This window comes from Pseudochaenichthys georgianus, unplaced genomic scaffold (assembly GCF_902827115.2).
Source record: "Pseudochaenichthys georgianus unplaced genomic scaffold, fPseGeo1.2 scaffold_656_arrow_ctg1, whole genome shotgun sequence".
In the NCBI taxonomy this organism is placed as follows: Eukaryota; Metazoa; Chordata; class Actinopteri; order Perciformes; family Channichthyidae; genus Pseudochaenichthys; species Pseudochaenichthys georgianus.
Window position 1 is genome coordinate 100,190 of NW_027263211.1, and position 13,393 is coordinate 113,582.

Here is a 13,393-nt window from a genome sequence, read left to right on the forward strand (position 1 = left end):
GATGCATCTCTCTGTCCTCACCTGACTACCCATGATGCATCACTCTGTCCTCACCTGACTACCCATGATGCATCTCTCTGTCCTCACCTGACTGCCCATGATGCATCACTCTGTCCTCACCTGACTACCCATGATGCATCACTCTGTCCTCACCTGACTACCCATGATGCATCACTCTGTCCTCACCTGACTACCCATGATGCATCACTCTGTCCTCACCTGACTACCCATGATGCATCACTCTGTCCTCACCTGACTACCCATGATGCATCACTCTGTCCTCACCTGACTACCCATGATGCTTCACTCTGTCCTCTCCTGACTACCCATGATGCTTCACTCTGTCCTCACCTGACTACCCATGATGCTTCACTCTGTCCTCACCTGACTACCCATGATGCATCACTGTCCTCACCTGACTACCCATGATGCATCACTGTCCTCACCTGACTACCCATGATGCATCACTGTCCTCACCTGACTACCCGTGATGCATCACTGTCCTCACCTGACTACCCATGATGCATCACTCTGTCCTCACCTGACTACCCATGATGCTTCACTGTCCTCACCTGACTACCCATGATGCTTCACTCTGTCCTCACCTGACTACCCATGATGCATCACTCTGTCCTCACCTGACTACCCATGATGCTTCACTGTCCTCACCTGACTACCCATGATGCTTCACTCTGTCCTCACCTGACTACCCATGATGCATCACTGTCCTCACCTGACTACCCATGATGCATCACTGTCCTCACCTGACTACCCATGATGCTTCACTCTGTCCTCACCTGACTACCCATGATGCTTCACTCTGTCCTCACCTGACTACCCATGATGCATCTCTCTGTCCTCACCTGACTACCCATGATGCATCACTGTCCTCACCTGACTACCCATGATGCTAAATAACACCAATATTACACCATTCGTACGTGACTACACTACCCATGATGCCTCACTGCCCTTGTTTACTTCCTGTCTGTTTACCTGGTTTCCTGTTGCAGGCTCCGGGGACGAGCTCGGCCTGACGGCTGGGGGGCGGGACTTCCTGCAGAGAGACATTCCAGAAGTTTATTTTTGTGTAACATGTTTACTTTCACTCCAGGGAAAACAGTATTTTAATAAGAACTGTAACAACGTAACCAAGCACTTTATATGGAAGCAGATTTTAAATGTCCTTTTTGATATAAGCGTCTCACAGCTTCACGGCAAAGCCACTTCCTGTTTTCACCTGGACTGTGATGTCATCAGAGGGGCGGAGTCTGTGGACAGGAGCCGCTGTCTGATTGGTGGATGAGCTCTGTGCTGGACCAGCTGACACATGATTAGAGATCGTTAGAGATTGAGTCGCCCACTGAGCATCGGGATGATTGACAGTCGAGTTGCTGTCGTCAACTGGATCCTACTTCCTGTCCCGCCTCTTCACCATACAGTGATTGAATTCCAGAGAAGAAGAAGGTGGGAGGGTTCAGACAGACAGCAATAAAACAAACTGCATCATGGGACAACGAGTCTTCCTGCTTCTGTTTGTTCAGGTCCAGCCATGGAGGAAGGTCCCATCGTCATCGAGCAGACTTCACACATGTCTGATGAACGGTCGTTATTAACGGAGCATTTTGCAATTAACAAAGTTTGATCAGATCTGATTGTCTCCATCTTCTCCATGCAGTAATGTGTGTATAAATACTTCAAAATGTGTGTATAAGTACTTTGACGAACGGCAGGTTTCTCCAGGCGCTCAGACTTTAAACGCTCGCACACTTCGCTCTTCATCTGAACAGTAAAACTAACCAATGATCTGAAAAATCAGCGGCTAAAAACTACAATACCCATGAGCCTCGGCTGCTGATGCGTGAGGGACTTGAGAAACGGGTTTCTTTATCGAGGAGCAGAGATTAGACGAAGCCGCGTCGCCACTTTGGAAACTCAAACCATCAACAAACACGTAGCCGCTAACGGGTTAGCCGCTAACGGGTTAGCCGCGGTGTTCCTGTAGTAGCACAGAGTTAGCACGGCTCAGCTAGCTCAGAGTCATGATTAGTTACCGCAGAACATTAAACACTTTATTAAACATCTTAACACGTAGGAGAGTTATCAGTTTGTAAAGATTATTTTGACTGATATTCCCGTTAGCATGCATCGATTATCAGCAAACACGCAGAGCAGGGGAACAACCGTCAGACGTTCAGCCTGGACTCAGACTGACGGACGCGCTCCTGATCAACCGTCAAGTCAAGACGCATGGAGGAGGTTTAACGTCAGGGGCACCGTCGCCAATGCACTAAAGATGGAGTCAGTTTATAGTAGCACCAGGGCCGTCCCTCCGCGAGGCGAGGCCCCCTCCGCGAGGCGAGGCCCCCTCCGCGAGGCGAGGCCCCCTCCGCGAGGCGAGGCCCCCTCCGCAAGGCGAGGCCCCCTCCGCGAGGCGAGGCCCCCTCCGCAAGGCGAGGCCCCCTCCGCGAGGCGAGGCGCAGTCTGCGTGATCGGTGTGTAGGGAGGGACGGCCCTGAGTAGCACCATACTTGCCAACCCTCCCGGTTTCCTCCCGGGTCATATTTCTCTCGATTTCTGACAACATCAGATTTACTCACGACTGTTTCCACTCGGACTTTAATGCAGCTACACCATTGTTTGGTTTCCATGGTAGCGCGCCTCTTTAGCAGCGCGCGCAACTGAAAGTCTGAGAGGGTGAGGCAGATAGTCACAGCTCGCCCCTCTGCTCATTCCTTACTCCTGAATACACTCCAATACCGCTCCGGCGATCCACGAGCACCCCCCCCCGATCCACGAGCACCCCCCCGATCCACGAGCACCCCCCCCCGATCCACGAGCACCCCCCCGATCCACGAGCACCCCCCCGATCCACGAGCACCCCCCCGATCCACGAGCACCCCCCCGATCCACGAGCACCCCCCCCCCCCCGATCCACGAGCACCCCCCCCCCGATCCACGAGCACCCCCCCCCCGATCCACGAGCACCCCCCCCCCCGATCCACGAGCACCCCCCCCCCGATCCACGAGCACCCCCCCCGCGGTGGTTTTGATATCCTCCCAATTTCTGAGGTCTCAAGGTTGGCAAGTATGAGTAGCGCACACACACGCACACACACACGCACACACACGCACACACACGCACACACACACGCACACGCACACACTAGTGATGTGCGGAGTAGTAGTCAGTCCTCGGTCAGTGCATGATATGAAAGTAATATTTGAACTTCAGACTCATATTATTATTTTATTGTTTTGAATATTAAAGCGTTTTCTCAGATTAACTGATTATTTCCTCGTTAATAATTAAAAACGTCATCTTTATTTTCCGGGAACTGGTCGTTCGTATCTTCGCTCCGCATTCTACGGTTGAACCGTTGGTTTGATCTCCTTCAGACATTCAGACGTCTCCTTCGGGGTTCAGAGCGATCATACCCGCGAGTAACTTCTTCTCCCGCCACCCGGTACATTCTCCTCCCGGTACGTTCTCCTCCCGGTACGTTCCCCTCCCGGTACGTTCTCCTCCCGGTACGTTCCCCTCCCGGTACGTTCTCCTCCCGGTACGTTCCCCTCCCGGTACGTTCTCCTCCCGGTACGTTCCCCTCCCGGTACGTTCTCCTCCCGGTACGTTCTCCTCCCGGTACGCTCCCTCCCGGTACGTTCCCCTCCCGGTACGTTCCCCTCCCGGTACGTTCTCCTCCCGGTACGTTCTCCTCCCGGTACGTTCCCCTCCCGGTACGTTCCCCTCCCGGTACGTTCTCCTCCCGGTACGTTCCCCTCCCGGTACGTTCTCCTCCCGGTACGTTCCCCTCCCGGTACGTTCTCCTCCCGGTACGTTCTCCTCCCGGTACGTTCCCTCCCGGTACGTTCTCCTCCCGGTACGTTCTCCTCCCGGTACGTTCTCCTGCCGGTACGTTCTCCTCCCGGTACGTTCTCCTCCCGGTACGTTCTCCTCCCGGTACGTTCTCCTCCCGGTACGTTCCCCTCCCGGTACGTTCCCCTCCCGGTACGTTCTCCTCCCGGTACGTTCTCCTCCCGGTACGTTCTCCTGCCGGTACGTTCTCCTGCCGGTACGTTCTCCTCCCGGTACGTTCCCCTGCCGGTACGTTCTCCTCCTCCTCCTCCTCCTCCCGGTACGTTCTCCTTCTCCTCCCGGTTCAAACACGTTGCATGTCTGTGTGGTTCTGTGCGTGGTTCTCACTGCGTGTGGTTCTGCGTGTGGTTCTCACTGCGCGTGGTTCTGCGTGTGGTTCTCACTGCGTGTGGTTCTCACTGCGTGTGGTTCTGCGTGTGGTTCTGCGTGTGGTTCTCACTGCGCGTGGTCCTCACTGCGCGTGGTTCTGCGTGTGGTTCTCACTGCGCGTGGTTCTCACTGCGAATGGTTCTGCGCGTGGTTCTGCGTGTGGTTCTGTGTGTGGTTCTGTGTGTGGTTCTCACTGCGCGTGGTTCTGCGTGTGGTTCTCACTGCGCGTGGTTCTGCGCGTGGTTCTCACTGCGAATGGTTCTGCGTGTGGTTCTGTGTGTGGTTCTGTGTGTGGTTCTCACTGCGCGTGGTTCTGCGCGTGGTTCTGCGCGTGGTTCTGCGTGTGGTTCTGTGCGTGGTTCTGTGTGTGGTTCTCACTGCGCGTGGTTCTGCGCGTGGTTCTCACTGTGCGTGGTTCTCACTGTGCGTGGTTCTGCGCGTGGTTTTGCACGTGGTTCTGCGCGTGGTTCTCACTGCGTGTGGTTCTGCGTGTGGTTCTCACTGCGTGTGGTTCTGCGTGTGGTTCTCACTGCGTGTGGTTCTGCGTGTGGTTCTCACTGCGTGTGGTTCTGCGCGTGGTTCTGCGCGTGGATAATAATACGTTTCACTAAAGCTTAGTCGGGTCTCTGCCGTTTGTAACATGAAGAACTTCTCTTTTGTTCTGGGGTGACTTTTTATATTTATCATTTCTTATGTATATTTGTTTTGTAAGAAAAATAATAAAATGTAAAATTTGAATCTGTTGTTGTTTTTCTGTTTAATGGCAACAAGAAACAGGAAATATATTAACAACAATACAATGCAGGATCCATCTGTGTTTGATATCAGACGTTCTCCTTTAACACAGGGAGTTCAGCCTCTGCAGACCATTGACATGCACTAACACCTATAGAACTACAGGAGAGGGAACACCACAGAAGAAGAACAGGGCCCTTGAAGACTTGCTGGTCATCTCAAACTCTCCACTGAACAAGAAACTCAGACGTTCCCTTTGAGAAACAGGAACCATCCGAATACGCAAAGACCTACAAGAAGATGTATTAATGATAACTGATAATAACTGACCGTTTCACGTTTGGTGTTAAAGTGTCAGAACGTAGTGAAACGTGGCGCATCGTCTCAGAGTGATGTGGTTAATGGCCTTATGTCCAAAACAGAGATATTCTATAGACACGTATGGGATTATCTTTTTCAGAAGAGTCAGACTTTTGAAATTGGAAAAAAGGGAACATTTCAGAATTCTCATAAAAAGTCAGAATTTTGAGGAAAATGTCAGAATTTAGAAATGTTTAGAAAAGTCAGGAGTCAGAACAAAATTCTATTTTTTTAGAAAGAAGTACATTTTGAACGATTTTAGAAAAAGGCAACATTTTGCATGGGAGCCTGCCTGCAGACCTCCACTCTCAGGACAGGTCCGGGGCAGACCTCCACTCTCAGGACAGGTCCGGGGCAGACCTCCACTCTCAGGACAGGTCCGGGGCAGACCTCCACTCTCAGGACAGGTCCGGGGCAGACCTCCACTCTCAGGACAGTTCCAGTGCAGACTTCCACTCTCAGGACAGTTCCGGTGCAGACTTCCACTCTCAGGACAGTTCCAGTGCAGACCTCCACTCTCAGGACAGTTCCAGTGCAGACTTCCACTCTCAGGACAGTTCCAGTGCAGACTTCCACTCTCAGGACAGTTCCAGTGCAGACTTCCACTCTCAGGACAGTTCCGGTGCAGACTTCCACTCTCAGGACAGTTCCAGTGCAGACTTCCACTCTCAGGACAGTTCCAGTGCAGACTTCCACTCTCAGGACAGTTCCGGTGCAGACTTCCACTCTCAGGACAGTTCCAGTGCAGACCTCCACTCTCAGGACAGTTCCGGTGCAGACTTCCACTCTCAGGACAGTTCCAGTGCAGACCTCCACTCTCAGGACAGTTCCGGGGCAGACCTCCACTCTCAGGACAGTTCCAGTGCAGACTTCCACTCTCAGGACAGTTCCAGTGCAGACTTCCACTCTCAGGACAGTTCCAGTGCAGACCTCCACTCTCAGGACAGTTCCGGTGCAGACTTCCACTCTCAGGACAGTTCCAGTGCAGACTTCCACTCTCAGGACAGTTCCAGTGCAGACTTCCACTCTCAGGACAGTTCCGGTGCAGACTTCCACTCTCAGGACAGTTCCAGTGCAGACTTCCACTCTCAGGACAGTTCCGGTGCAGACTTCCACTCTCAGGACAGTTCCAGTGCAGACTTCCACTCTCAGGACAGTTCCGGTGCAGACTTCCACTCTCAGGACAGTTCCGGTGCAGACCTCCACTCTCAGGACAGTTCCGGTGCAGACCTCCACTCTCAGGACAGGTCCGGTGCAGACCTCCACTCTCAGGACAGTTCCGGTGCAGACTTCCACTCTCAGGACAGTTCCGGTGCAGACCTCCACTCTCAGGACAGTTCCGGTGCAGACCTCCACTCTCAGGACAGTTCCGGTGCAGACTTCCACTCTCAGGACACCTCCACTGTCAGTACAGGAAGTGACGATTCTGACGTGTTTTTTCCCGCCCACCGAAGGACTCGTTTGAGGGAAGTTTTCAAGGTGATGAGTCCGCCCACCGTGCACTCTGGGTCGGCCTTGCTCAAGCCCTTTTGACCCCCCAGCCTTATTCTCGTAAAAGTTTTTCGCTCAAATGACACCATGGAGGAATGTAACGGGAGTTGACAGGGGACTCTGCCCGACTCATAAGTGCCTATTTTTGGACACTTTTTTTCACTTTTCCCTGGTTTTATTATTTTTTATTTTGTTGGCTATTTCACCCGGTTTCTACCGGGGACTTTGCCCGGTCTCGGGTATCCCCCCACGGCCTGTGTCCAGCCCCCCCCCCCCCCCACCCACACTAATCCATATATTAACGGATTTTGACCATTTTTGTTGCATTTGTCTCCTCTCCTCTCACTGATCGAATGGCAAACGCGACCCACTGTCGGAGGGCCTCCACGCCGGCCCGGCCTAGTGCCAGTGCTCTGGCGGTCGGTTCCTCCGAACTGCGGGTTCGACTCTGATGGCCGGGCGGGTGTGCTGCGTTGGGGTGGGGGACTTCCCCCACTCTGCGTGTCTCTTCCTTCCCGGGCCGGCCGATATGAAGCGTGACCAAGACGCACCGTCCAGGGGTCCCAGGGGTCCCGCAGCGGGGTGGAGGTTCCCAGCTGGAACCTCCCCACCTCCGCCGCAGTGCACCTGGCAAACACGGTTGTTTCTCGAACCTTCCACTGTAGTCTAGCGGGTGTAACTAAAATACAAGATGTCGTATTTATATATATAAATAAATATATATATATATATATAGATAATAAGTGTCAGTACGATTTTATTTTGTATTTGCATGCATGCGCTGCGGCTGTACTGATTGTAACAACAATACAAGGTGTCCGTATATATCTATATATATATAGATATATACATATGTATATAATAAGTGTCACGATCCGTGACGATCCGATTTTATTTTGTATTTGCGTACATTTCCTGTTTGGAAAGTGGCACTGTACTGATAGTGGTGATTTTATTTTGGAATTCTTAGCGTGCACTTCCTGTCCTGAGAGTGGAGGTGTCCTGAGAGTGGAGGTCTGCACCGGAACTGTCCTGAGAGTGGAGGTATGCAGACAGACCCCTCTCACATTTTGAGGAAAAGTCAGAATTTTGCAATACTACGCAAAACTCAACATTTAGCAAAAAAATAAAGAATGAATAAAAAATCTGAATATTTAGGAAAAAGTCAGATTTTGAAATGCTATGATAAATTCAAATTTTTGAGAGAAAAGTCAGCATTAAAAAAATCTAGATGTTGAGAAAAGAGTACGTTTTGAAAGATTTCCGAAAAGTTTTGAGGAAAAAGTCAGAATTTTTAAGAAATAAAAAAGAAATCCCAATTTTGAAAAAGAAAAAAATTTCAGATTTGTTAGGAATGTCAGAAAGTAAGTTTCGAAAGAGTTTCAGAAAAAATCTGAGAAAAAAGCCGGAATTTCATAAAATTAAAGGTGGGGTAAGTTTGAGAAACCGGCTCTCCTGGAAATTGACATATTCTGTCCGTCTCCAGGAGAGCTTCAATGTTAAATGATATCTTGCAAAATGACAGGCTGAAAATCTCTTCCAAATGTTTAAAAACACTTTCCCCGACAATTTAAACATTATTTCTGGCTTGTAAAGTGCAGTGGTAGTATCAGACTGTTTAAAGGGTTACCAGGGCGATGAGAACATCCTCCACAGGAGGGTGGGTGGTGCTGTGAATAAGGACGAATATGAATGCTGGTGGGCGGACGATAAAGCACCGCAAACTCCACCCCCCCTTTAAGGTTCCCAGGGGCACGAGGTTCTTGAGGGTGTGATCATCTGGGTTTAGTCCGTGGGGGAGTGCTTAAGTCCGGGGGCCCGGGGACCCAAGGTGCGCGAGGTTATGGAGGTACGCAGTCAGGGAGAGATGCTCAGTCCGTCGGGGTCTTGGAGCGGCCACAGAGAGGAGCTTTTCCCGGTGTATGTCATGGAAGTCAGACACAGCCTGTGTCCTGGGAAAGAGCCCATGTCAAATCTTGCTATTAATTGATAACTTTTAATAGGAATCTCTGTTTGACATAATGTTCAGAATGTGCTATTTATTCAGAAACAGCACATTCTGAATGACCCAGTGTGCACATTGTCTACCTCTGGGTCACAGCCTGCTGCTGCTCTCTCCCTGTATTCACATCACTTTTACCCAGCTTTCACACACTCATTCCTGGGTAATTAAAGCAGTTTAATGCACTTTTTAACACTGATTGAAGCTGCTTTCCTGGGTTACATAGTGCTGTGAAGCAGCCTGTCCTCTGGGTGGGAGAGCGAGGTGCTGGAAGGAGCTCTCTGGGTCACAGCCTGCTGCTGCTCTCTCCCTGTATTCACATAACTTTTACCCAGCTTTCACACACTTATTCCTAGGTAAGAAAGCCATGTGCATCACCCTGGATCCAGTAGCGTGGCGTGGGGAAAAAATGAGGGGAAGCCAATAACACGTCCTTTCTTTGGGGTCGGGGGGGGGGGGGGGGGGGGTCAATGTGATAACGTAACCAGGTGAGTGATACAGCACCCGGTATCATTGTACACACATGTGTATCACACAGATGCAGGACTCACACACGCCTGCTATCGAGCCGACAGGTCCGCACGCGCTCTGCAGCCCGAACTCTAATAAGCATTCATTCACAAACTACGTCAGGAGACCTTTCACGAGTTACGTCCGACTCGCACCTTTGCTCCTCGCTGCACGCAGCTCCAGTCTGGGCATCGGCCTGTCGTCAGATTGTATTGTTGTTGCTGCTGTAGCGGAAGTTTAGTACAATTATTGTTGAGTAAATACTCCACATCTCCACCCTCCATAACTGCACTTGCTTCAGCTGCTTGCTGCTTCCTAACGGCGCTGAGAGTGGAGCAGGGACGCTATCTATCTTCCATCGATTAGATTTATGATTAGAAAATGATAAAGTCGGGAGACATGTGGATATTATCCGACTGCATACAACGTGCATTCATCCAACAGGTTCGTTTTCCACTGACCTGATTTCCAGCTATGTTCCTGAAGCCTCTGGAGAAACCCCGTTGCTCTCTGTGGAGGGAAACCGAGCGCAGCTTACTTCCGGGTTTCAGGACGCCTCACTGCAACACTACGTTGATGCGATTTGATTGGATTGTGAGGCAAGGGAAGCCAGCCGCCTCTGGCTTCCCTTGGCATGGCCCTGACCAATCACAGGTCGGCAGGGGCATGACGTGAGCCTCATCTGATTGGTCAATCCCTCCATTTGTTTTCACCAAGGGAAGCCAGTTTCGGCTGGCCTCCTCTCACAGCAGAGAGTGCAATCTACTGTTTCACCACATAGCATGCAGAGGGGCGCTGTTTCACTCTTTGTGAAACACTCAATGAGAATGGGGGAGAGACGGGCCGGCAGCAACACACAGCACAGAACTACCGAAACTAAACGAAGGGTTTTTATTTATTTATTAAAATTATAACTACAATCCAAAAAAACAGGGGAAGCTGGCTTCCCTTGGCCTCCGGGAGAAAACACCTCTGCCTGGATCTCTGCCTGTGAGTGTGGGACCCTGCTTACAGTCCGTCGTTTGGGGCTCTGTCACTTTGGATAACCGCACCACTGTCAGACGTCTCCTGAGAACAATTAAACAATGTTTACCCAGGATTCAGGCACCTTCCCTGGCTTGTAAAATGTGGTGATGCGCCCTGGGGGTATCAGACTTATTGCGGCAGTAATCTTAAACAAAGTGCCGCGAGGGACTAAACAAGAGAAAAAACACTGTGGACGCGCAAAAACTCAGTCTTTCCAACACAGTATGCGTTTGACCTTTTATTTGCTTTCCAAAAATGCAATATTCCATATGAATGTACGTATCTCCTTGTATGCGTGCCTGAGTGCCTGCGTGAGTGCGTGCGGTCAACAAAAATTGTCCTTCTCTAGCTCACTCCCCCATCTATTGCCCGCTGCACAGGTAAAAGCAACCGGATCAGCGCCATATAGATAGAAGAGTTACGACACCGGAAGTCCAAAAACGGTTATCGTCACGTGGTTCATGTAGACGAGGATCGTTCCCCGGAAGCTCATGGCGGGCGATGTGAATGCATTGATAACAGGAGATAGAACTACGATTTTTGGTAATTATTAGTGAATAAAGTTTTTGATTCGCAATATTTATACAACAAATCGATGTGTGTTTGTATTTACATCAATATGTTTTAAAACATAAAATAGAATTTGCTAATATTAAGTGATAATATTAGGATTAGTGTGAACAGCTAGTTTACATGTTACTAACAGTGCCTTGTTAAAGAGCCTGTTCTGTTTATTTATAGCTTTGAATTCTTTCAAACCAATATTATCTTCTTAAACCTGTATGGTAGTCAGGAGCATCACTTTCTAATGTTTGATACATTTAGAGGAGGGATCTAAAGTAATGCTTTAAAATTCAGATTGGATTCATTTCTACAATTTTCTTAAATTCATGGTCGTTTCAGTAATCCCCATGGTAACAGAGGACACAAGTTATCTAAATGACTAATGTCGTCTTTATGGCTTTCAGAAAGGACAGGAGACTATCAAAGGACTAGCAGCAGCAGCAGCATGATGATGATGATGATGATGATGATGATGATGATGATGATGATGATGATGTTAAATGTGTTGTTTTAGGAACATCCATTGCAAATACATGCTATTCAATGAACATTGAATAGCATATCATGCAGTTTGTCGGTGCCTTTTCCTCCGTGTTGTCCTGGTGTGCTGTGCTGCCTCCTAGTCTCCACCATGGTGTGCTGTGCTGCCTCCTAGTCTCCACCCTGGTGTGCTGTGCTGCCTCCTAGTCTCCACCATGGTGTGCTGTGCTGCCTCCTAGTCTCCACCATGGTGTGCTGTGCTGCCTCCTAGTCTCCACCATGGTGTGCTGCCTCCTAGTCTCCACCATGGTGTGCTGTGCTGCCTGGGGATGCTCAAATCGCTCAGAGAAAGGAGTACGAATGTACGGCTTCCCCACTGACACAGAGCGGAGGAAAAAATGGCTGGCTCAAGTCAGCAGGAGCAATTTCACGACCAACAGCAACAAAATATGTGATTTATATACAAACACTGCATTTGCACTTTTTCACCAAACGAAAACCACACCATTGGGAAAGCTTGTTTTGTTTAATACAAAAAAAACAGGGAAAGGCTTGAAAAACACAGAGTTGAGACTCAGGGTGCAGGGTGAGGGTCTCAGTGCAGGGTGAGGGTCTCAGGGTGCAGGGTGAGGGTCTCAGGGTGCAGGGTGAGGGTCTCAGGGTGCAGGGTGAGGGTCTCAGTGCAGGGTGAGGGTCTCAGGGTGCAGGGTGAGGGTCTCAGGGTGCAGGGTGAGGGTCTCAGTGCAGGTATTCAGGCTCCATTGAACCCCCCTCTGGTTCTTGTGCTGAAAGAGGGAGCAACAGACAGGAGAAAGGGTTATACACACCTATATAGCACACCTATTGCCTTGGGGAGATAACGTGTTTACTTATATAAAACAGTAGTATTAAACTTACCTTGTGTTTTCACTCTCACTTAAGTCCCTCTCCCTTTGCCATCGATCCAGAATCAGCTGGGCTGCAACATTATACAGACAGGTAATAATCAACAGAATCACAAGGACACAATATGGCTCTGCTAAAAACACTCACTCTTACACGCACCAAAGTTATATTTATCTAATATTTAACTCCCTCCACCCCCGCATACAATCCCGTTCAGAAGCCCCTCTTCTCTAATTCAACATGTTGGACGAAATGACATTAAGAGAACGGAATGTACAATTAAAAGGCTGTTCAACGTGTGTTGCTAACTTGCTTCTGTATCCTAGCTTGATCTGTTATCTGTAAACGTTCCCTAAATCTACTAATGTAGGGATAATCCACTGACATCCTTTAATACACATGTTCATTAGAATCAGATGTACTGATAATATCCGCAATATAAATCTTTAAACTTCTTCTTACCTTTAAAAGTCCGTCACGAACGGTGTATTATGCTGCAACTCCACAGCTCTGCCAGCCTTGGCGCTAACTTCCGGGGAACGATTGAGAGGCTCCACGATCCGCCATTGCTGTAAAAGTGGTCCATTGGAGTGAACGGAGATGTCGTAACTCTTCTATTAAATAGCTCTGAACCGGATATAAGCACAAACGTCACCACCCCAATGCAATGACACGCCCACCGCCTATAGTGACTCAAAAAACATGTATCTTAACAAACACAGAAATGGCTTCAAATGTGGCTCCTACATTCCGGCCCCTAATTATATCAACATAATAATTACACAACTGGAAAATTATGTAGGAGACAATCAAGGAAAAACTTTTAAGGATAAAACGTCCTTTTGTCAAAGTGTCCTTTTCTTCTTTAGGCAGAAAATAAAATAAAAGATATAGTTTGTTAGCCTATGAAGGAGTGATCTTTACTATCACTTAGTAACAAATCGGAAAAGACGTCAAGGTCTATGAAGTTCACTGATTTCCTCACGGCTCGTCTGCTTCCTGTAGAGGCAGACCTCTGTGATAGGCCTGTCCAGATAGCTGGTTTTTGTCTTCATCGCGCCTGACGTACAAGTCCTCTTCTGTCTGGAATGGTG

The 13,393-nt window shown here is 49.4% G+C and overlaps 1 protein-coding gene and 1 long non-coding RNA gene across 3 annotated transcripts in view; one reads left to right on the forward strand and one right to left on the reverse strand.

Annotated features, from left to right (window-relative positions):
- LOC117443684 (choline transporter-like protein 1) overlaps nt 1–2,357 on the forward strand; it is a 34,057-nt gene extending 31,700 nt beyond the window's left edge. For both annotated transcript variants that reach the window (XM_034079586.1, XM_034079587.2), the window contains exon 16: nt 1,014–2,357. In XM_034079586.1, the coding sequence (XP_033935477.1) occupies nt 1,014–1,037 (24 nt within the window). In that variant the 3' untranslated portion in view covers nt 1,038–2,357. The remainder of the gene's footprint in view (nt 1–1,013) is intronic.
- Nucleotides 2,358–12,010: 9,653 nt separating this feature from the next.
- LOC139433579 (uncharacterized) lies at nt 12,011–12,779 on the reverse strand. The gene is made up of 3 exons (XR_011643010.1): nt 12,762–12,779; nt 12,312–12,372; nt 12,011–12,199 (listed from the first exon to the last, which is right to left on the reverse strand). It is a non-coding gene; the product is annotated as an uncharacterized lncRNA (long non-coding RNA).
- Between the last annotated feature and the right edge of the window lie 614 nt (nt 12,780–13,393).